General features: G+C 52.5%; 9 protein-coding genes across 9 annotated transcripts; 4 read left to right on the top strand and 5 right to left on the bottom strand.

Moving 5' to 3' along the window:
• Window positions 1-22: 22 nt before the first annotated feature.
• On the bottom strand, window positions 23-3,809 carry BO80DRAFT_494846 (SUMO protease ULP1; the record flags this gene model as incomplete). The annotated part of the gene is made up of 2 exons (XM_025723907.1): window positions 3,389-3,809; window positions 23-3,286 (listed from the first exon to the last, which is right to left on the bottom strand). Exons 1-2 carry the CDS (start codon window positions 3,683-3,685, stop codon window positions 23-25), a joined length of 3,561 nt encoding a protein of 1,186 aa, XP_025573894.1. The 5' UTR covers window positions 3,686-3,809.
• A 425-nt stretch (window positions 3,810-4,234) lies between these two features.
• On the bottom strand, window positions 4,235-6,522 carry BO80DRAFT_494845 (PAP2 domain protein). Its single transcript, XM_025723906.1, has 5 exons — window positions 6,217-6,522; window positions 5,927-6,143; window positions 5,095-5,865; window positions 4,514-5,004; window positions 4,235-4,459 (listed from the first exon to the last, which is right to left on the bottom strand). Exons 1-5 carry the CDS (start codon window positions 6,269-6,271, stop codon window positions 4,395-4,397), a joined length of 1,599 nt encoding a protein of 532 aa, XP_025573893.1. The 5' UTR covers window positions 6,272-6,522; the 3' UTR covers window positions 4,235-4,394.
• A 1,569-nt stretch (window positions 6,523-8,091) lies between these two features.
• On the top strand, window positions 8,092-9,488 carry BO80DRAFT_126998 (Rho4-like protein). Its single transcript, XM_025713541.1, has 3 exons — window positions 8,092-8,566; window positions 8,632-8,835; window positions 8,885-9,488. The coding sequence occupies exons 1-3, from the start codon at window positions 8,279-8,281 to the stop codon at window positions 9,245-9,247; spliced, it is 855 nt and encodes a 284-aa protein (XP_025573892.1). The 5' UTR covers window positions 8,092-8,278; the 3' UTR covers window positions 9,248-9,488.
• Window positions 9,489-9,709: 221 nt separating this feature from the next.
• BO80DRAFT_410419 (DASH complex subunit DAD1) lies at window positions 9,710-10,444 on the bottom strand. The gene is made up of 3 exons (XM_025717922.1): window positions 10,206-10,444; window positions 10,079-10,141; window positions 9,710-10,024 (listed from the first exon to the last, which is right to left on the bottom strand). Exons 1-3 carry the CDS (start codon window positions 10,293-10,295, stop codon window positions 9,857-9,859), a joined length of 321 nt encoding a protein of 106 aa, XP_025573891.1. The 5' UTR covers window positions 10,296-10,444; the 3' UTR covers window positions 9,710-9,856.
• A 174-nt stretch (window positions 10,445-10,618) lies between these two features.
• On the top strand, window positions 10,619-12,537 carry BO80DRAFT_426545 (zinc-binding alcohol dehydrogenase family protein). Its single transcript, XM_025719793.1, has 5 exons — window positions 10,619-10,913; window positions 10,995-11,172; window positions 11,228-11,295; window positions 11,345-11,846; window positions 11,892-12,537. The coding sequence occupies exons 2-5, from the start codon at window positions 11,072-11,074 to the stop codon at window positions 12,271-12,273; spliced, it is 1,053 nt and encodes a 350-aa protein (XP_025573890.1). The 5' UTR covers window positions 10,619-10,913; window positions 10,995-11,071; the 3' UTR covers window positions 12,274-12,537.
• A 255-nt stretch (window positions 12,538-12,792) lies between these two features.
• BO80DRAFT_446530 (uncharacterized protein) lies at window positions 12,793-14,466 on the bottom strand (the record flags this gene model as incomplete). Its single annotated transcript, XM_025721561.1, has 2 exons — window positions 12,793-12,816; window positions 14,233-14,466. 2 exons carry the CDS (start codon window positions 14,464-14,466, stop codon window positions 12,793-12,795), a joined length of 258 nt encoding a protein of 85 aa, XP_025573889.1.
• A 1,306-nt stretch (window positions 14,467-15,772) lies between these two features.
• Window positions 15,773-16,874, top strand: BO80DRAFT_126954 (uncharacterized protein). Its single transcript, XM_025713539.1, has 2 exons — window positions 15,773-16,409; window positions 16,454-16,874. Exons 1-2 carry the CDS (start codon window positions 15,954-15,956, stop codon window positions 16,733-16,735), a joined length of 738 nt encoding a protein of 245 aa, XP_025573888.1. The 5' UTR covers window positions 15,773-15,953; the 3' UTR covers window positions 16,736-16,874.
• A 400-nt stretch (window positions 16,875-17,274) lies between these two features.
• Window positions 17,275-18,226, top strand: BO80DRAFT_426543 (uncharacterized protein). The gene is made up of 2 exons (XM_025719792.1): window positions 17,275-18,073; window positions 18,136-18,226. The coding sequence occupies exons 1-2, from the start codon at window positions 17,312-17,314 to the stop codon at window positions 18,151-18,153; spliced, it is 780 nt and encodes a 259-aa protein (XP_025573887.1). The 5' UTR covers window positions 17,275-17,311; the 3' UTR covers window positions 18,154-18,226.
• Window positions 18,227-18,524: 298 nt separating this feature from the next.
• Window positions 18,525-19,791, bottom strand: BO80DRAFT_385401 (glutathione synthetase ATP-binding domain-like protein; the record flags this gene model as incomplete). The annotated part of the gene is made up of 3 exons (XM_025716982.1): window positions 18,525-18,692; window positions 18,773-19,608; window positions 19,656-19,791. 3 exons carry the CDS (start codon window positions 19,786-19,788, stop codon window positions 18,531-18,533), a joined length of 1,131 nt encoding a protein of 376 aa, XP_025573886.1. The 3' UTR covers window positions 18,525-18,530.
• Between the last annotated feature and the right edge of the window lie 895 nt (window positions 19,792-20,686).

Here is a 20,686-nt window from a genome sequence, read left to right as displayed (position 1 = left end):
CCCCTCCGCCGCCCCAGTCCCCTCACAGCAAGACTTGTCCGCCCTGGGCGGGGTCAAACTCCCCCTCCAAACCGCCGGCCATCAGCTCGGCCACTATCTTACGGCGCAGCAAAGGAGTGTCTGCCGCACCGTAAGACAGTGGCTCAAGGCCGATGGCCACTGCCTTGGCGGTGGAGAGGAGAAAGACCCCGCAGTCCGAACCGTTGTCTTGCTGGGGGGACCGGGACGGCAACACCCGCCACTCCTCCTCGACATACTGGGGGCCCAGCTCGCCGCGGAGCCAAGTTTTGACCACCGCAACGTGGCGGCGAGACAGGGCCCCCAGCGAATCGAAGTGCTCGATTGAGCGCTCCCCCGGTCGCACAACAACCAGCGTCCAATGCTGGCTGTTGTGGACCGGGATGTAGACCGTGTCTACGTCGAGGAGGAGTGGCCCCCCGATCTTCGCCCGCTTCGCCCACCGGGCCACCGACTCGTACCCCTTGTCGCGGAGGTTTGAAAAGAAGAACGAGTTGAACGCGTGGAAGCGGGGTTTGTCATGACGCCCCGCGTTGTGGTTTGTGCGGCGCAAATAGTCGACGATGAGCGCCAGGTACGAGTTGATGATCTCGTCGTTCAACCACTCGCCCCGAGTGTAGCACGTCGCGAGGTCTTTCTTCGTCAATGGGTCACCGGAGAGGGTAGTGGCGACCTTTCTTGCGACGGGTACGCTCCTATTTTCCAAGTTTTTAATGCGAGCCTCCCATTCAGAAGAGAGGGGCCGTACGGCTGGACCATCAGGTTTGACCCGAGCTGGGAGCTCCTTTTTCTTCTGTTCCTCTTCGATTTCTTTCCAACGCGCGGCATATACAGACTCGGTTCGGCCGTCGGGAATGGGTTGCTGGACAGGATAGAATAGACGGACAGCCGAAACCGGTCTTCCCAGGGGGTATTCGAATGGCTGAGACCAAGGGTCAAGACTGGGCTCGTTGATGGCATCAAGCCCGGACGTGGGCGGCACGTTTTCTTTCTGATCGGGTTTCGTTTCGATAGCCGAGATTTTGTTGGTAGGGGTTTCTTCGAGATCAAGCGCTTCGTTGAGATGGGGTGCCAAGTCAGGTTCCAGCTCACTCCAGTCTCGTGTATCGTCAATGTACTCGGCCACCACAGGCTCGCGGAAGCGAACATTGCGCTTGAACTTCGGCTTCTTCGGGACGCTGCGCGGCAAGGCGTCAGTCGTCTGACGGGGACTCTTCAATTCGTTATCATCTTCAATATCCGCTCGGGTCGTGGCATTGGTATCCTTCGATTTCAAGATCTTCTTCGGTTTCAGGTACTTCTTCGGTTCGTTATCAATTGCAATAGGCGATGGCACTTTCAAGGTGGTATGCTCGTTCAGTTCGATAGATTTCTTCGTTTCAATCTGATCAGCTGCGGTAGGGGAACGAGACTTGAGATTCGCAAGCTGTATCAACTTTGTCGATTCATTTGATTCATTGTTGGTATTGAGAATAAAAGGTTCATTCGGCTGCTGACTCTGGCCGGAAGCTTCACGTTCACGCGATGCAATCAATTCGTCGCCGACCTTCTTAATCTTTTCTTTGTCGCCAGACAAGAGCGCTCTCCACACGAGAGAATTTTCTCTCGCACGCTTGGCACGCTCGGCACGTTTACTAGGCGAAGGCAACCGCTTGCGAATACCAACAGGTCCAGCCTCTTTGGGTCTCGACTGTTTGGTAGGGGACCGTGGAGCCTTGGACGACTTTTCTTGCTGAGCGGGATGGTCACGTCGCTTGGACGCTCGGTTTTTCTTTGACGATGCAGAAGCCCTTGGCTTCGAAGTCACGGAGTCACGGGGCTCCTTAATAGCGAGCTCATTTGACTGTTTATGATGTTCGGTAGCAGATGAGGACTTGGTAGGAAAATCGGGGATGTGGGATAAATCAGGGAAAGGGAAATGAGGGGGTGGACTGTTTCCTCGGGATCTTAGCCTCTGGTCGCGTCTCACACGCTGCTGCTGTTCGGGAGACAGACTACGGAGGTTCGCACGCGTAGGAGATCCACGTGGAGAAGATGGTTGGCGATGTCCAGGCTGAAGGCGGCGCTGACGCCAAACCTCGCACATGCGTCGTTTGGCGTCGCCAACAACAGTAACGGCAGTCCTGACCACACGAGAGACAGTTTGAGTGAATCCGGTCGGAACAGTAGTGAAAACTCTCCGGAAATTATATTGCCACATTGTCCAGTAGGCGTTCCAAGGCGAGGGAGGCTCTTGAATAGCAGGATCAATGGCCATCAGGTCTTCAACATCGGTTAATTGCTTGTTGACGGGTAGCATCAATGCACCGGACATCGATACGATATTTGGGCTCCCTGCATGAGCGGTGACAATGAAAGAATCATGAGGCGGTACTGAGCCTGGCCATGTACCGGGCATAAGGTAGGGGGAAGAGCTGCTCGGATAATCACGAGTGCCTTCCATGTCGTCCATAGGACACGACTTATGAGAAATGGGACTGTCTGGTTCAATCACACCAAAAGATGTATGAACATTTGGCTGGGGATCTTTGTGCTCAGGTGTGTCAATATCCATAGGGGATCCTGGAGGGAGATCACTCTCAGCAGTGCTAGCAACACGTGCGAAGCTGCCTGGCTTCATACGACGAAATTTTGCAACGACGGCTTTGTCAATCTGCGGGATAGTGCGTTGAGCAGAAGCACTGTCATCATCCTCCAAAGATCTCTTGCGTGGAAGAGTAGAGTTCTTCGAGATTCTCGTGAGGCTAGAAGTTGTACGGGACGGTTTCGCATCTGGAATCGACTTGCGAGGAAGGTTGGAGTGAAGGGGGAAATGCACAAAGCTCGAAGTGGTACGGAAAAGGTTCATGTCTGTGGTAGACTTGCCTCCCAGAAGACTGTTCGCACCAGTAGCGTATCCACCGCGCGACGGGCCAGTGAGGGGTCTGTTGTTCAGAGACCATGTGCTGCGGTCAAAGCCGGCAGATCGAAAGCTACCGGTACCCAGGTTGTTTGTATAAAACACCGACTGCGAGACGTATTTAGTTTCAGGTCGCGGGAGGCGATAGCTCGAGGGCTGGCCATCCGTGCCGCTAGAGGTCGAGGTGCGAGATTTCGGGGAGAATCGGTGGTCAGGTCGGATGGAGGGAGTACGGAGGGGAATGGACGATTTGACATTGTTGTCATGTCCGTCAACTCTCATCGCAATTGGCTTGCCCGAGAGCTTGACTGAGCGGAGTTGATAGGGGGGAGAACCGGGGTTCTGCGCGGACTGGGTGTGGCTAGAATGCTTTTCGGTGTCAGACACGAGAAAATCCGGAGTACAATCCATGGGGTCTTCGAAGGGGTCGACGGCCTCGAAACGCGAAGCGTTCGATGGAAGCATGCTCACGTCCTGCAATTTGAGGTCCTCCATGCTGGGTTGCTGTGTCGAAACGACGCCAGACATGTTGGATAAAGAAGATTGGTAGAAAAGCGCTTTGTAGTAAAGACTTGAAACGAGTTCGATCGCTGACGACGAGTATTCGCAGAAGCTGCTGTGAAGCTCGACGGAAACGGGGGAACGATGGGTGGTGAGAAAGAGGAGAAAGAGGAGGGGGAAGAGAAGGAAGGGAAAGATGAGAAGACTGGCGACGGGGTGGGCGAAAGGGAAGGTGAAATCAAAACAAAGGCATTCACTGAAGGCCATGGGCGGCTGCCATGGTGCTGGTGAAGATCGCGCTGGTCGCCGCAGTGAATTGAAGCTCCATGGGAAGGCGCGAGCGGGGGCGGGGGACGAGGGGGGAGGCAGGCGCAATGGAGGGGAGAAAGTGAAGCCGCGGGCGATGGGGAAAGGCAAGAAGAGGAAGGGACGAGGACAATAGTAGTGATGAACGATCCTCGGAAGCTTGGCTGCCACTTTCCCCCATCGGGGGCATCACGTGCCGTGCGCGTCTCAGTCGATCGCCCCTTCACCTCCGCTGGTGCGTCCCCTCCAGCTGGAACGCTAATCCCAGGGAACTACTTATGGGACCCCGGTACAGGCTGCACGATTAGCTATGGACGGTGTCGCCCCGGTCCCATTGGTTCTTTTGCATACTATCCCGGGTTCACGGTACAGGTAGGTAGATTTTATATACCCCGTACCTGCGGAGACGGCAGCCCGCCCGCGGTGATTTTCTCTTATCGCAGGGCGATAACCCAACTATCTACTCCGTAGTATCTCCAGTTCTACACGACGTGGCTAGAGACGATCCATGGCTGAGGAACTCCACGTTTATAAACGATCATCAACAGTCTATGTACAAGAACGGCAGCTATGTTACACCAAGGACCTGTTGAGTCCAGCCCGCTGAACCGTAGAAACAAGAGAAAGAGGTTACAGAATCAAAATGGTCGTAGTCGGACCCACCCTGCGACTATGCCGCCAGCCCTATCCGATCAAAGAGTAGGGGCGCTCCCTCCATTACAATCCACGCAATTCCTATCCAGACATCGTCAGCATCTATACCTCGTGGTCTCAGCAAGGATCACCTACCAGAATATACAACGAGCTTCGTAACGACCTCGACGTCATACCGCACCCGGGGCCGTTTGATCTGCGAAAACACATCCTTCTCGTCGGCCTCGATTCCCGAATCAAACTCGGGGAAGGGCACCGTGGAAGAGGCTTCCCGCGAGCCAACATCGACGGATGTCGCCGCACCAGAAGCACCGGTACCCATCATATTCTCGTACTCGTGCAGCTTGGATTGCTTCCGTGACAGTTTAGGGGACTCGTGTCCGGAGACGAGCGGATTGTAACCTCCCGCATCCGTGACAGGTGATGCTCGGTTGCCCGCTGAAAGACTTTCCCGTCTGCGCTTCTCACGGTATGCCAAGGTCTCATAGGCATCGGCTTCCGATTGTGGGCCTATCGAAATAGCTCGCCGTCTGGGGTGACGAATTGTGGTGATAATCGAGGGGATTTCTGAGAAGCCCGGCAGCACTTCGTGGTCCCTAAGTTGGGACGGGACTTTCGTGTATTGTCTGTTTATCCGGTATGTTAGTATGCGGATCGACCCCAAAACTACCTCCCGCCTCCTCTCCTGATCGGTGATGCAAAGCAGGACGACTTACGAAGCATTCCTAAAGAATCTCCGGGGCAGGATTAGACCCAGCTTTTCCAGGCCCCGAAAGACAGGGGGCAGAACCCGGAGCAAAAATGGCTTCGTCAGTGCTCGCCACGTGAAGAGCACAAGCACGCCAATAATGAGTCGCAAAGCCGTTTTCACCACACCCACACGCTCGAATCCATATGGCACAGTGGCCGGCACAGGTCCACCCAACGCCATACTTGACTTTGCGATGTGCCAGTAAGCAACTTGTGCGCCAACCATCACTCCCGCAAAAGCCACACTATCATCGAAACAAGGACAATCATCCGCAGGCTCCGGATGCACACGAACTAGCGCCAGTATCAACAGGACCACTAGTGTGACCCCTTTCCCGGTTGCCGCAAGGACATACTCGTCAATAGCAGGTCCAAACGTATACTGTAGGTAGGCGAGGAAGGCACCAAGTAAACAACCCGTGATGACATCGGAAAATCCGTGCATTCCACAGTACAGACGGCCAAGTACTATCGAAATGACGTAGAGGTACGTTATGGCTTGGAGGATAATATTGGCCTGAGGGCTCAGAGTCGATTCGGGAGAGTTCAACAATGAGAGCGCATACACCGCGACCGAGACTGCATTTGTAGAGTGGGTCGAAGGAAATCCGTATTCTAACGCTGCGGAGCCGGACATTGTTATGCGCTGAAGAGGAGGGGACAGAGGCCGCGGTAGGCACAGCAAGTCTTTGATAAAACCGCTGAAGAATACACCCGAAGCCAGAAGGTGCACCATCCTAAGTAAATTGCAGTCGTCAGCAGATTCCCTCCTCGTTTTTGGTTCATCTCAACACCTACCCGCGTCCCAAGCTCGCATACCCGCACCAGAACAGGATCGGCAGAAAGACCATGAAAAAGGTGTGTGTTCCCAGATTGGCTGTAAAGGCAAAGTAGGAGTCAAGGGTCGGAGTGCGGATCCTCTCCTGGAACCAGGCTAAATACGGTGTCTCATAGCGAATCAACGGGAGAAGCTTTTGTCGTGGCCAGTAACGCCAGGAGGGGAGCTGATTCCGATCTGATGCCGGACGATCGCAGGTCGACGTTAGTCTTCTAGAATGGTATGCTCTCCGACAACATCCACCACGTACAATGATCAAGGCTTCTCAGCCCAGCATCCGGCTGGCCATTCTTCCCATTGACCATCCTGATGTCTTTATCCGGTGAAGGCAGCCGTTTCAATTAGCGTGATGGAGTCGCTGCGACTTCCCCATAAGATTCCCAACAGTTGGAAGGATCAACGCCGACAACGCGCCGAGAGGATCATTGAGGAGTGAGCCGGGCGGAAATCAGGCAATGGGACTTGGGACTTGCAGAGGCTGCTGGCGAGACGGGAAAAGGAACGCGAGGAGTAGATCAGGGTGGACTAAGTCATGTTTGTCCGGCGTTATCGCAAAAAAGGTCGTGATCTTGGCGGTCGATGCGGCCGTGGTTAGTTCAACCACTCAGCATTCGGGAAGCCGCTGCGGCTGAGGTAAGAATTTAGTCACCAATGATGGAGGGTACAACAATTGTTTGCAGATGCATTCCACAAAGGGTCCCGATCTTGATCCTGTGAAAGATCCAAAGCATGATTTTTGGAGTGCTTTGATGCAGGGCGACATGGAAGGCTTTGGCTGTGTGAGGGGCATGAGCCTCAAATGGCTAAGCTTTCCCCACCGTTGTTCATCTCGGTACGGAGTAGACAAGTGCTAGATGGAGCACGATACCCTTTTTGAATCCGAAGACATAACATTGTGGGCAGCTGTGGCTGCTTAGGATAACGATGACTACTTACATCTTGATCCGATCTACTCTGTACTCCGCTTTCATCCAGGAAACATTGGGACCCTCAGCGCCGAGGAACTGCACTGCTGAGGTAATGGCTTAGTCACCGGGAATGAGTAAACGAGCAGTACTCTACAGCTTCGCTTATAGTCTAATTTGATTGACCATTATAGATATTTCAGACATAGTGAGCTGTCTAGCGCTCTAATGGCTCAGCTCAGGGATGCAGAGTGGTGAACAATTTGAGCAAACATTGGTTGATTCCTTTATTCATATATACTGGACATGGGTGGCAGAATATATATTAATGATTGCGGCTAGCGAACATGTCTTGATAGAGATGTCTATTGACGAATTATTACTAACAAGGGATCACATAAGACAGTCTTGTCAAAGGTGTCCAAGTACCCATATTTTCACTCCACTCTGCCTGTCAGTAGTCTGCGTAGGCTACACTCCCGGATGTCGGCAGAAACAAGAACCAGCTCGAAAACAAGTGTGAGGATAATTACGTCAAGCGTGGCTCGTGGCTGTGTTTCAGGGACCTGGACAGTGGACAAAGACTGTCTAGCACGGGCCTGCAAGGGATCGTATCAAAAGGAAACCTTGTTCGCTCACCAGATTGATTCTCGATCATGGAGACCAGCCCTGGCCCCCAACACACCATTCTGATTCGGTGATCGGGCCGATTTCAGGGAGGACGGCGATTGGCGATGGAGGCTAGCCCGGTTCTGGGCCGACCAGCGGCCAGGCAGTGGCATTCCAGGCGAGCCAGCCGGTGAGGTAAACAACCAAGGAACGGCTTGGATTCTGGCAATTTGGGCGAATCTGATGAATCTGCTAAAAATAAAACCGAACGACCCAGCAGAAAGACGAATGAGAGTGGAGGAGGTCCAATGTGCGTCGGAACGTTCAGCTGAACTGAAGTGACAAGCGGAGCTCGTGCGTCATTTGTCCCGCGGCGTTGCCATGGCAGCCCACCGGCCGGTAAACATCGGTCTTGCGGTTTCATGTCAGCCACGACGGCCTCGTTGTTGGAGCAGCCATGGGGCTGGCGGGCTCATCGTGGAGAAACTAGTATCTCGAGCCTGACATCCCTTCCTTGGACTTCTTCGTGCTGGTTTCGCGTGTTGTTTTTCTATTCCCCTCATATCTCCCTTCCCCCCCCGAAACCTCTGTACAACAACCGACTTTACATCGACATTCCGAACAGAAAGAGGAAATCGCTGAGGACTGATCGATCGAGAACCTTCCGCCACCCTTTTGACAAGACTGTGGATCGCTGAGCAGCAATTATTACCCGCCCGCATTGCTTGACCGACAATTCCCACCCCCTTCCGGAATTGTTGTATACCACATTCCTCGAAATTCTCCTACTCCGGCATCATGTCAGGTACCATGTACGACGAGCACGTTTATGCACCCTCACGGCGTCATTCAGTTGCTACTCCCCCTCCGTCTATGACACCGCGACATAGCCGGACACGCAGTCAAAGTGTTAGAGTCAGCAACGGCACGGTGAGCACCAATACAAGTGTGTCGAGTGGAAGAATGTCGGAGGCTACCAACATCACCCATCCACCCGCCTATTCCAAAAAGTTCGTGGTGGTGGGCGACGGCGGATGTGGAAAGACCTGCCTTTTGATCAGTTATTCCCAAGGCTATTTCCCTGAGGTAGGTGATCGACCAGTGCAGTGGTATTGTTTGTGATGAGGGCTAAACTCGCTCCTTCTCTTCAGAAATATGTCCCGACGGTATTCGAGAACTACATCACGCAAACTACACACCGAGCCTCGGGTAAAACGGTCGAATTAGCCCTTTGGGATACTGCTGGTCAGGAAGAATACGACCGACTGCGTCCACTGTCATATCCCGAGACGGACCTGTTGTTCGTTTGTTTTGCTATAGACTGTCCGGCGTCGTTGGAGAACGTTATGGACAAGGTATGTCGCCCTACCCCGCAACGACATGCAGTAGCTGATGCCTGCGCAGTGGTATCCCGAAGTCTTACATTTTTGTCCGACCACTCCACTTATTTTGGTTGGGTTGAAGTCAGATCTGCGTTCCAAGAGAACGTGTATTGAGCTTCTCAAGACCCAGGGCCTGACGCCCGTGACACCCGAGCAAGGTGAGGCAGTGGCGCGCAGGATGAACGCATCCTATGTTGAGTGTAGTAGCAAAGAAATGCGCGGTGTCGACGGGGTATTTGCACTCGCAGTCGATACTGTTGTCTCTGCCGAGGAACAAGACTGGAACGACCGCCAAACAACTAGTACTCCTGGAAGCAAACCTCGAGTCACTGGTGGTGGTGGCGGCGGCAAGAAGGTCAAAAAGCGTACCTGCAAGATTTTGTAGACGCTGGTTTCATAGTCGATGTTTGTCTGGTCATGATCATCTGCCCTTTTGGTTCCCCTCTTATCTTTGAGATGCCTGCTTTTTCTTTCCACCCCTGTTATACCGAGTGAAGAGCCTGGTTGCTTTGACGGTTCCCCGATTCCCTTGTATGTGACATGACATGACATGACAACGTGGCCATGAACGTGAAGAGCACCGACACGCTCCGCCCATGTCGGTTATGTTGTCCTTATCCCCTTCTATACATGCTGGCGGCTTTCTGATTATTTGCTTCTTTATGTTGCTATACCTGTTTGGCCTTGATGATGTTTCTCAATTACCATTACCTTCACCATCTCGCCCCTAGCCCTTGATTTGGCGATTTGCCCTTGTCTCAATGCTTGATGTCTGTCACGAATTTGGCCATTCTTTACCATGCATGGGATGGGTGTTTACTGGCGCAAGCGAAAATCCCGTGTACTTGATTATTGAATTTGCCAACCTTATTTTGTATTGCTCATTTGGTATCCTGATTCCGATAGCAGTAAAGTGTAGAGATAAACAATGAAAGACCCCTCTAACGTACGCCAAACCCAGCCCAGACAGCCTTGAATGTAGATACTTGATAGATTATCTATCCTCGACATCTCCCACCTCCTGCTCATGCAGCTGACTGTGGTCTTCCTCCTGCTGACCACCCTTTTGCTGGTCCTGAGCCTCGGTCTCGTCCGCCGGCCGACCCATAAAATTCTCGAACTGCGACCACAGAGCCTCAACGGAGCCGAACTCATTTCCCACCTGCCGGAGATCACATTAATCGACCCGGACGGTAGCGGAGAGTGGGGTACTTACAGCGATAATACTCTCTAAGTTCCGATTCAGCCGGTTGATGTTCTGGAGAACTTCCTCCATGCCCTATGATATTACCAGTTCAATGAGAAATCTTTGCGCAAAACGCACTTGATGGACAGCAACTAACCCCCGCAATCTCTCTCACCAATTCCGCCCGTTGCTGCTCGAACACCGTTGGGCTGGAGGCTCGGTTTTTGGGGCCGGGTGTGGTCGACATGGTGATGCTGATGTAGCTGAGACCTAGTAAGCATCAACTAGAAAGATCGACTAAACGAGTTAATTGAGTATGAGATGTAAGTCTGTTGGGTTAAACCCTCTTTGTATTGGATGGTTGGCACGCGCGTTGATAGTTGCTTTTGATTGTTGCTGTTGGAGGCGGGGCGGTACGTGCCTGGGATGTCTTGATTCGGTATGGGCGGGAATTGTGCCGGGGTTGGAGGTTGACCGCTTTTGGTGCCGCCGGGTTGGTTATCGATAGCGGTGTTTCTAGTCTACATGTAGGTATCGGGCAAGGGAGAGGGGTTATGCGTGTTGTGTGGATGGGATATGAATTTTGACACTAGAATGGGATTAATCTCATTGAGACTATGATAATGGTACCCACTTATGTATGGGTTGAGTTTGATTGATCCTGCCGGAAATTATCTGCCCAGGATGCTCCTTGCTGCAGGCTGGCAGTGAGGTCGGACGGAGCAATGCCTCACCGTTGTGCAGAGCTTACCTTCTGCCTGGCTCTACTCTCTCCATCCTTAAACTTACAGTTGATACCAAATAAAGGCATGGAGATGTTTCAAAATCCACTTCTGAAACTCCATCGACCTGACGTTCAGGTGACGTAAGTCGCTGCCGGATGTCTATTTAACACGGGCGTTTATCAACCTGCCATGTCTAATATAAGTGAACTCTTTGCCTATAGATATTAGCCGCGCGGGTAGAAGAATATACTTGCATCAGGATCACTTACGATCAGACAATTCTCCACGACCATCAAGAATGAAGGCTATCGGGGTTGAGTATTACGGCCCCGTCGACCGTCTTGAATCTCGGGAGGTCCCCAAGCCAACGGATCTCCAACCTCGAGATATCCTGGTTCGGTGCGAGTGTTCTGCCACCTGTATCAAAAAAACGGTTACTGAGAGCTCTGGATAGGATCAAAGGGGTCTCCGTGAACCCCGTGGACACAAAAGTACGGAATGGGACATACGATGATTATCCGGGTAAGACGCGTCTAGCATAGGAGCGCCCGCTTATTGACTCTATCTCCAGACTACTACGACCGCGTTCCACGACCATTCCAAATCCCTGGGTACGACGCAGCAGGCACTGTGGAAGCTGTTGGATCAGAATGCTCGCTTTTCAAAGCCGGAGACGATGTATTCTACTCCGGAAGCCCCATTCAACAAGGATCAAATGCCGAGTATCAGCTGGTAGATGAGAGGAGCGTTGGTCACAAACCGAAGACTCTTGATTTTGTCAAATCAGCTGCAATGCCTCTGACGTACGTCACGGCATATGAGGCCCTCGTTGAACGACTGGAGATTAAGAAAGGCGAACAAGCAGCACTTCTCATTATCAATGGCGCCGGTGGAGTGGGTGCTATGGCTACGCAGATTGCGCGCGTTGTACTTGGTCTTCCAGTGGTTATTACGACAGCATCAAGACCGGAGACGATTCAGTTTACGAAAGATATGGGTGCAACTCATGTTGTCAATCATCGAGAGGATGTCCCTAGTCAGATTGAGAAGCTGAACCTCGATTTACCACTGAAGTAAGATACTTTCTGCTGGAAAGGACCCCGCTAACTGTATGTCAGGTACATTTTCATCACACATTCCACCGACCAATATATGGACACATGCGCTCAGGTTTGCGCGCCGTTCGGCAAAGTCTGCTCGATCGTCCAAGGCCAGGCTAAGATGTATGGCACGGCGTTCATGTCCAAGTCCTTGACATTCACCTGGTGTCTGCTTGGAACAAAGCCATACCATCAAATCGATGTTGAATCGCATCACCGCATCCTGGAAGAGCTTGCGGCCTTGATCGATGCAGGCAAGATCAAGTGTCATCTGACAAAGCGACTGAGATTGACCCTCGAAGGTGTCAAGGAAGGACATGAGATTCTTCAATCCGGCGGAAGCATCGGCAAAGTGGGGTTAGGCGTGGACGAGGCAGGATCTCGAGAGCTTTTTGCCTAGATTGATGGCCAGGGCTATTTGTTTTAACACTTTGCGGGGCATACTTGGCTGCTACGGTTCTCGACGCTTCGAATGATGTTTAAATATGACAACACGTGAATTTTGCCTTCGATTATTCTGATGATGGCTTGGGTAATTGCTATGGTGGAGATGTGCTAACACTGCGACGAGGCGTGGACGTTGGAAGCAAGACAGAAGTCACTCACTTGCTTCAGATACCCCAATAAAGACACATTTCTCCAAGGTCGAGCAACCTGATACTCGATACCTTGAGAAGCATTATGCATTTCCTCATGCCGGCTTGCCGCCATATTACCTGGAGACCCACCTGAGCTAATCCTACTGGAGCCAGATACCAGTTTTCTACGCAGAGAAGATCGCTGTACAAGTCACGATGAGCATCACATCGTCCGTGTCAGTCAGATCGCTGATAACCGCTCACTGGGCATTGCGCCGCGCGTACAATGCCAGATACAAGGAATAGACAATGATATGTACGTCCGATAGCGATAGCACAGACTATCCCTTCATCATGAAATATGCCTGAAAACGTCAGCTTGCCACACGAAGCAGATACTTTCACGTTCTCTGTACAGCAAGATCATCACTGCTCTCCAACATCAGCAGGTATCCGGCCACATGATCGATCATCCACTCTAATCGGCGAATCAAACTGCTCTTATCAAGAATATGACAATCCAACCACGTGCTAGCAATCTACGTCAACGGCAGAGATCTACCTACACCTAGTCACCTCCCCACTCAGCCAACGAACCAGATAGAGAGCAACCCCTCACCCCCCTCACCCCTCACACCCGACTTCAACCGAATCGCAACTCCCCCATCCCTTACTATCACCAGTCAAGTGTGGTCTACATTTTTCTCCCAAGTATACCAGACTCAGCAAATCCTCCTCCCACCAGGAAGATTTGCGCCACTTCTCACGGATCAGCTAACTTACAAGTCAATAGTATAGTTCAGTAGATAGCAAACAGCAGACCTAAAACCCAAGCCAGTATACCAAATCACTATCTCCCAAACCAGAATCCAGAAACCTATCATCCAAAGAAAGAAGACACAACCCACTTCTCCACCCCTCCACCAACCAAATCCAACAACAAATAAAGTGACTTGACTCATAGCTTCCAACCGACCTACATCCACCCATCAAACCAAATACTTCACTACATACAAAGTAAACAACCCTTGAAATAAAAAAAATAGATAAGCATCTCCATACCCAACACCCTGCCCCTACTTTCCCACCAATCTACACAGTACTCTATATTCCTGAGGCAAGGAGGTAACTGACTAGCCCGTTACGCCATCACTTGCGTAAGCACCCAAATCGAGACCTAGGACCAATCACAATCTTAATTCTAATAGGTAGATAGATAGATAGACTGTTAACACGTAAGGCTAATAACGGGTAGCTACTATGTACCCACTAAGTAAGTAAGTAAGTAGTTAGCTTGCTTCCCGAGCGATGATGTCAGTTCAGGCATCAAAGTAAGAAAAATGATGGGTGGATAGATGTTGGGCGGAGGCATGGATGAGGTCAATTCCGCGTAGGAAGCTGTCGTCATCATCATCATCATCATCTTCGTCTTCATTATACTGGTGGGTATGATTGGGTATCATGCATATGATTTGGTTGGTTCTAGGTATAGGAAATAGGATTAACCAGGGTATTGCAATTGATTCTGCCTACTCCGTCGCTAATGACGACTAAACCATACCATACCATACCAATTCCAACTAGTTCAGTCCAGCTAACAAGTGTAAGGGTTTATCCGTATCTAATCCAACTCCCGAATCATCTCGTGTCGTCGTGTCGTTCGTGGCGGTGTATCGTGTCTTTTGTATATATTGTGTGTGTGAGTGTCGGACGGTCGCCAGGACCGTGTGTATGCAAGGAGGGAGAAAGAAGGATCAAGCGGAGCCTCGACGGGCGGGAACGAGCATCGTGCTGAATCGTTTCCAGCGCTGCGTCGGAGAGGTGGGTTGCTCGCGGTCGAGACGGTCTTTGTCTAGACTCGGCTTGGAGGAGGATTGAGTGGAGGATCGCGGTCGGGTCACGAAGGCTTCATGGTCGGCCAGGACGTCTTCGAGACGTACATCGCAGTGTGAGATGCGGGGACGAGTATCGTTGGGGTCGAGGATCTCAATGAATTTGGAGGACATGTCGCGCATGTTGATGTGGTGACGAGTCTTTGTTGGTGGTTGATCTTTTGTTGGGCGGAGTGTTCGGTGCGTCCGCTTTCTTTTGCGGCGGCGATCACGAGGATGATCGGGAAACTTTGTTCATCAAATAGTCGGCTAGGAAAAGTAAACACAGCCGAGGTCGGTTGACGATCCGTGAGGGAGGACACTGAAGCCCGTCGCCAGAAGGATTCGATAGCCGCTGGCGGATATATCTTCCGTAAGAACGAAGAGTGGAAGAAGCAGAGGGGTAAACGGTGGGGATAAAAGGGACAAAGGAGGAGAGGAACGAGAGGAAGATGAAAAGGCACGGATGGTGCAGTAGCGGGTGATGCCGATTCGCTGGGCACGGTTTCAAGTATGCGCCAGGCAGGGATGTCAAGCGGTGTTCTGCGGATGAGCTGACTGCGAGAGGCCCTCAAAGAAAAATATTGTGACTGAACGAAAGAAGACTTTGGCGCCGCTGACGTCCGGGGAAGATGGTAGTATTTATTGGGGATTTTGAGTTTGAAAAGTCTCTCTGAGGAGCCTAGTTCTCCTCCACCGGCCAGTCGCAATGCCGCCAGTTCCGCATCACAGCCAAAAGGAAAAGCCAAATTATTTGCCAGAACACGCGGGGGTTGGGAAGGGATCAATTGAGGGACTGGGACGGTGGCGCACCAGCCCGTGTACGAGGAGTAAGGGCAGGGTGGCCATATACGCCGTGTGCCCGGGAGCAGGCTGTTGTGATGGGCTGTCGGACCTCTGACGGGGTTGGCGGAGGGGAAATCGCTAGGAGGGAGGGCGGAGTGCCTGCCATGGTTCGTCCGTCCTACCGAAGGGTGGGAGTGTGATGCCAGTGCTGATGAAGCGGATGATGCGGTGGATGCGTGGCGCAGGTGAAGCTGGCCCGATCCGAGTCATCGATATCATGTCGCGAGAATGATTGTATCCTATCCCGGCTCCACTACGGAGTCCCTTCGGACCCTCCCGCCCGTCCCGGTGGGCGCGGAAAGGGAGAGAACATGACGTCGGTCGAATGCGATCCATGGGTCGTTTCTGCAGCGCATCCGTTAAGAAGGGCGAGGAATGAGGTGCAGTGGCGGTTCTCCAGTAAGCTGATGTGGCCGACTCCATCGTTCTAGGCTCAGTCCATACACAGCGCGGGGGGACGGCAGATCAGCTTATCAATGGGGACGGGTCTCGGACGATCCATGTGCAACGCGACAAGCGCATCGATCCGATTATAAATAGAAGCGATAGTGGATGAGCCGAGTTGATACTGTGTACAGTACTACGAGATGGATGGATATTGAGTATTGATGCTGGCGGTCACGAGCTGGTCACGAGCTGGTCACGAGCTCTCGAGCATGTGCTTGCCATGACGTCATCAATTACTTTGCCGCGCCCCAGGATTGTCCCCACGATTCTTCCAACCCCAGCCATTGCGTCTTCTCATGGCTATCTGACAGACACAATGTCTATCCATCATCATCAAAATGCCGATCAAACGTGCCAAAAAGAACCCATCGGCGGAACAGAAGCCCCCGTCGCCTCCACTGTCCGAGAAGAATGTCGCGACAGAGGTGCCTAGTGCGGAATATGTGACCCACGAGGAATCAATGCCTCCCTGGCTGTTGGATGAAGATGAAGAAATGCCCGAAGAGACAGAAAATACAGTTGCTCCTGATACCGCCCCAAAGCCAGCTGAATACGCAGTAGGAGGGGGAGGGTACAACGCGCTCAAGTCGTACAAAGGCCAGATGTACTCGGGCATGGCGGTAGGAGGATCACACACCTGGAGGTACGACCAAGGGACGTGGAAGGAGACCAAAGAGGAACCAGATCTCTGGCGGATCGATTACCAGACGAACAAACGACGAGCGAGGAACGCGCCCGCGGGGAGTGGTGCCCCCGTGGGCACTGAATACCATTGGCTCATTGTCGGCCATCAGGTAGGTTGCGCGAGGGTCGTGGAATGACTGGCTGATGATCGCAGCATGTCAAGAAGATCGATGCCAACACATACGAGACACATCTGACGGGTTCCAAGTACAAACTGGCGTACAAGTCCGCTTCGTCCAACTCGTGGTCGCTGCCAACTGTCAAGAAACAACGGGATCGGGAGGTGGAATTGTTGGAGGATGCCAAACAGCGGGTCCAGGGACTGCCGCCGGTGCTGGGGTCGGAGAAGATCAAGGTGGAGAAACATGAAAAGGGACAGAAGAAGCTGGACAGTATGTTTGGCAAGAAACGAAAAGCGGATGAGCATGCTGCCTGATGCTGGACCGTAGCTGTTCGGAGTGCACAGCAGTTCCAACCATGGCCTTAATAATCGGGTATATCTTGCAGATGCAGCAATATGGCCAACTCTATTTCTCTTCCTACAGACTATAAGATAACATGGAGCATGCAGTCAAGCACGTAAAATGAACCACCCTTCATGGAACCTCTACCTACCATGATTAGCGACCTGGCTGCAGCACAGGCTTCTCCACAATCAGTGGCTGGACGACCCATGAAGTTAAAACGTGCTTGAAAGTAACAGCAATGCCGCAATGATCCGAACAGCGGAAATGATCACAGATCCAAGCAAACCCACCCAGGAAAAGACACGATCTAGACCGGAACAAATAACCTCACCTCTACCAGCATCCAAAGTCAATCGAGACCCACAACCTTATACCATGGATACCATAGATACCATACTACTACATAGTATGTAAAAAGTGACATCATCCACCCACCTCAAGATAAGCTTAACTTTGGCTTCTTCCCATCTTCTCCATCTACCTGACCGTTCAATTCGCCACCCAACCACCACCACCACCACCAGCACACCAGCAGCACCACCACCATGAAACGAATCAACACCTTCTTCCCCCCCCTTCCCTCCAAAAAACCCAAACCCGACCCATCCTCCGCAACATACACCCACCACCCCAGCTACCCCCTCCCCATCCGCAACCTCCCCAGCACCATCGCCACCCCTCTCTCCCAACTCCCCTCCACCCCCTCCAAAGCCATCACCATCACCAACCACCCACACCTCGACCTCCTCTACTACCAACCGTTCCTCCCCGCCCCGCTCGCCCGCGACCTCTTCCATTTCCTCCGCGCCGAACTCCCCTTCTACCGCGTCCAATACACCATTCATCGTAACGGGACCCCGACTAATATCACTACGCCACGGTACACGACTGTGTTTGGGGTCGATGATACTTCCATCTTTATTCCGGATCCTACAACTACTGCCTCTGATGACTCCTCCGTTCAATCGCAAATATTAGTCGATTCGAAAACGCGTATCCCTGTTCCTGATACCAAGTATCATAACAACAACAGTACCAACAAGGAAAAACAAAAGGGAAAGGGAAAGGGGAAGATATACCCCCGTCCCATCCCCCCCTGCCTCAACCACCTCCGCCAAGCCATCGAGGCCCTTACCACCACCACCACCACCCCCCCCAACAACAACAACGACACAGCATACAACTTCATCCTCGTAAACTACTACGCCACCACCGAAGACAGCATCGCCTACCACTCCGACGACGAACGCTTCCTGGGCCCGAATCCCACCATCGCGTCGTTGTCGCTTGGCGCGCGGAGAGATTTCCTCTTAAAGCATAAGCCAATACCACAGCAACAGCAACAACAACCGCAGCAAGGGAGGGGTACCGGTCCTGGTACTGGTAGTGTTGGAAACACAACCAGAGGAGTAGGAGGGGAGAAGCCCCTCAAATTTACCCTGCAGGAAGGCGATCTGTTGATTATGAGGGGCGAGACGCAGGCGAATTGGTTGCATAGTGTGCCGAAGAGGAGGGGGGGTGCTGCTGCTGCTGCTGCTGCTGCTGCTGGGGGAGGGACGGGCCGGATTAATATTACGTTTCGGAGGGCGGTGGGACCCGCTGGCACGGAGAATTATTATCGGTATAATGTGGGGGATGGGGGGGTGTATCGGTGGAGGGAGGGGGAGGGGAGGATGGTTCTTGTTGAGTAGGCTGTTGAGGAGTATATACTGTAGGTAGAACTCATTGCATTGATAAAAGATGGAGATAGAGGGAGATAGAGGATCAAACAAACGGATCCCGATAAGTTCTGAAACCATCCAACGGCCGCGCACAGTCCAAAATGCGGTGCAACAACATCCCATACTCCCACCCGAGCGCAGCGGCCGCCAACCCCGTTAGACTGGTCTGGTCTTCGCGACCTGGACGACCTGGACCGGTCATGTTCTAGATGCCAGCTATTAGTTCTGTATTCCGCATACACATATCACAACATATCAAGAGAGGGGAAGAAGGAGGAATGGTACCGGTTTCATATTCACATCAAAGATCGCAAACTCCCCCCCCTCAGTCACCCTCCTCACATCCACCCGAATCGGCGCCGTCGCACCAATTAATCTCGCTACGTTCTCACACTGTCGCATTACATTCCCGTACGACGGATCCTGCATCTCGGCTTTGGTGACCGCGCGCGAGTTGGCACTCACCGCTACGACACCATTATATGGCGCAACGCCGTTGATGTGATTGAACCGGGTGATTGGGGGAAGAGCCCAGTATTCTGGGATCTCGGGGGACGGGGGCATCACGGTGATGGTTGCTTCTTCGCCGGTGAGGAATTGCTCGATCATGACGATGGGGGATTCGGATAGGAGGGTTGTAATGTGTTCGGATAGTTGGGTGCGGTTGTGGCAGACTTTGACGCCGTGGCTGCCGCGGCCGCAGACGGGTTTGCCGACGACGGGATAGGTAGGGATGGAGTTGAGGATGGTGGGGATGGGGTCGGTGCTGCGGAGGAGCCAGGATTGGGGCAGGGTGAAGGAGCCGTGGAGACGGAGGTGGTGGTTGAGGTAGGCTTTGTCGTCGAAGGATTCGACGAGGGTGGGGGGTTGGCCGATAATGGAGATAGGGGTGGATGTAGTGGTAAGGGATTGGGAGGTTTGCAACGGGTGGGAGGAGAAGAGGATGGTGTTGGCCCAGAGGTGGGTTGCGCCTTGGTGGATGGCGGAGAGGATCCCGGTTTCGGTGTCGGGGAAGCACCAGCCTTCGTGGGATTTGGGGTTGGGGGAGGCGGTTGGCGTGAGGACCCGGATGCCTTGGTTGCGAAGGGTGTAGGCGATATCTGCACCGGAGTCTTGGTAGCCTGCGTGCTGTTAGTATTATGAGTGGGATATGGGTTGGGTGTGATACCGCCGGGCTTGCGGGGCTTGCGAGCGCCGTTGATGATGGGGGGCTCGAGGGCTTGATAGAGGACTGCGACGACCGGTGAGGTGCGAGCCATGCTATGCAGGGACCGGCTTATCTGGGGTATTGATGGACTCATGGTGGTGTTTGGGTTGATGTTGGGATGACTGGCGAAATCTGTTTATAGTTGTGGAGAAGCGGGAAGAGCCCGGCATCGGACCCATCCAGCTCGTGTTCGGAACGATCCGAGATTCGGAGTAGTCCGATGCTTTGACCTCATGCAAGAGGCATGTGGATCACTGACTTGATTGGAGGCTTATGTTGCATACTTAGAATGGTTGAATTGAAGGAATCTGAGTAAGCAGTTTGTCTGCGCAGACGTGCCCTCTGCTAGACAGCTCAGACAATGGACGGCGATGAATGTCTTGTGATTAGGCGCTGAACGGATTTGCATGCTGGCAAGGAATTACTTAGGCATAGAAGGCTACATTGTCTCCTTTCTAGAGACTCCCGGTCTCCGATATCTGTAGAGTAAGAAGAGTACGTGGAGAGATAGTGTGAATGTTATTATTGCGACCCAGATGCATAGATCATGAAAGGGAAGACCAAGTGCCAGGCTGGATTCATTCGAAGGCCAAAATGGACGGCCTATGCTTAATGATAAACACAACTCCGACAACAGAGCACAGAGTCGAGAGTCTATCAGCCGTGCCAGTGGCCTTCAGCGACATTATTTCACGAGTAGTATGTGTCCGAGCAGTAAGTGCCCAATGCCGGCTATGGACGCGCATGTGCCGTTCCTACGCCCATACATCTGATATACTGTACGTCCAAGCTACAGTCGGTAGCAGCTTCGTCGGGTCTGTCTATCCACCATATGTCTGCCTTGCGGCGTATCTTCGAAACACCCCTAAAGTATGGGTTATGTGATGCAATCGATGTATGGCTCTAGATGAGCAGGTCCTTGTATCGAGTGAGCTCTGTTCACGCAGTGCCTTCTGATTAGCTAGGTTTACGAAGGAAAAAGGACTGGCATG

This window comes from Aspergillus ibericus (assembly GCF_003184845.1).
Source record: "Aspergillus ibericus CBS 121593 unplaced genomic scaffold BO80scaffold_28, whole genome shotgun sequence".
Classification (NCBI taxonomy): Eukaryota; Fungi; Ascomycota; class Eurotiomycetes; order Eurotiales; family Aspergillaceae; genus Aspergillus; species Aspergillus ibericus.
Note: the sequence above shows the minus strand (reverse complement) of the source record. Positions and strands in the feature narration are given on the sequence as shown.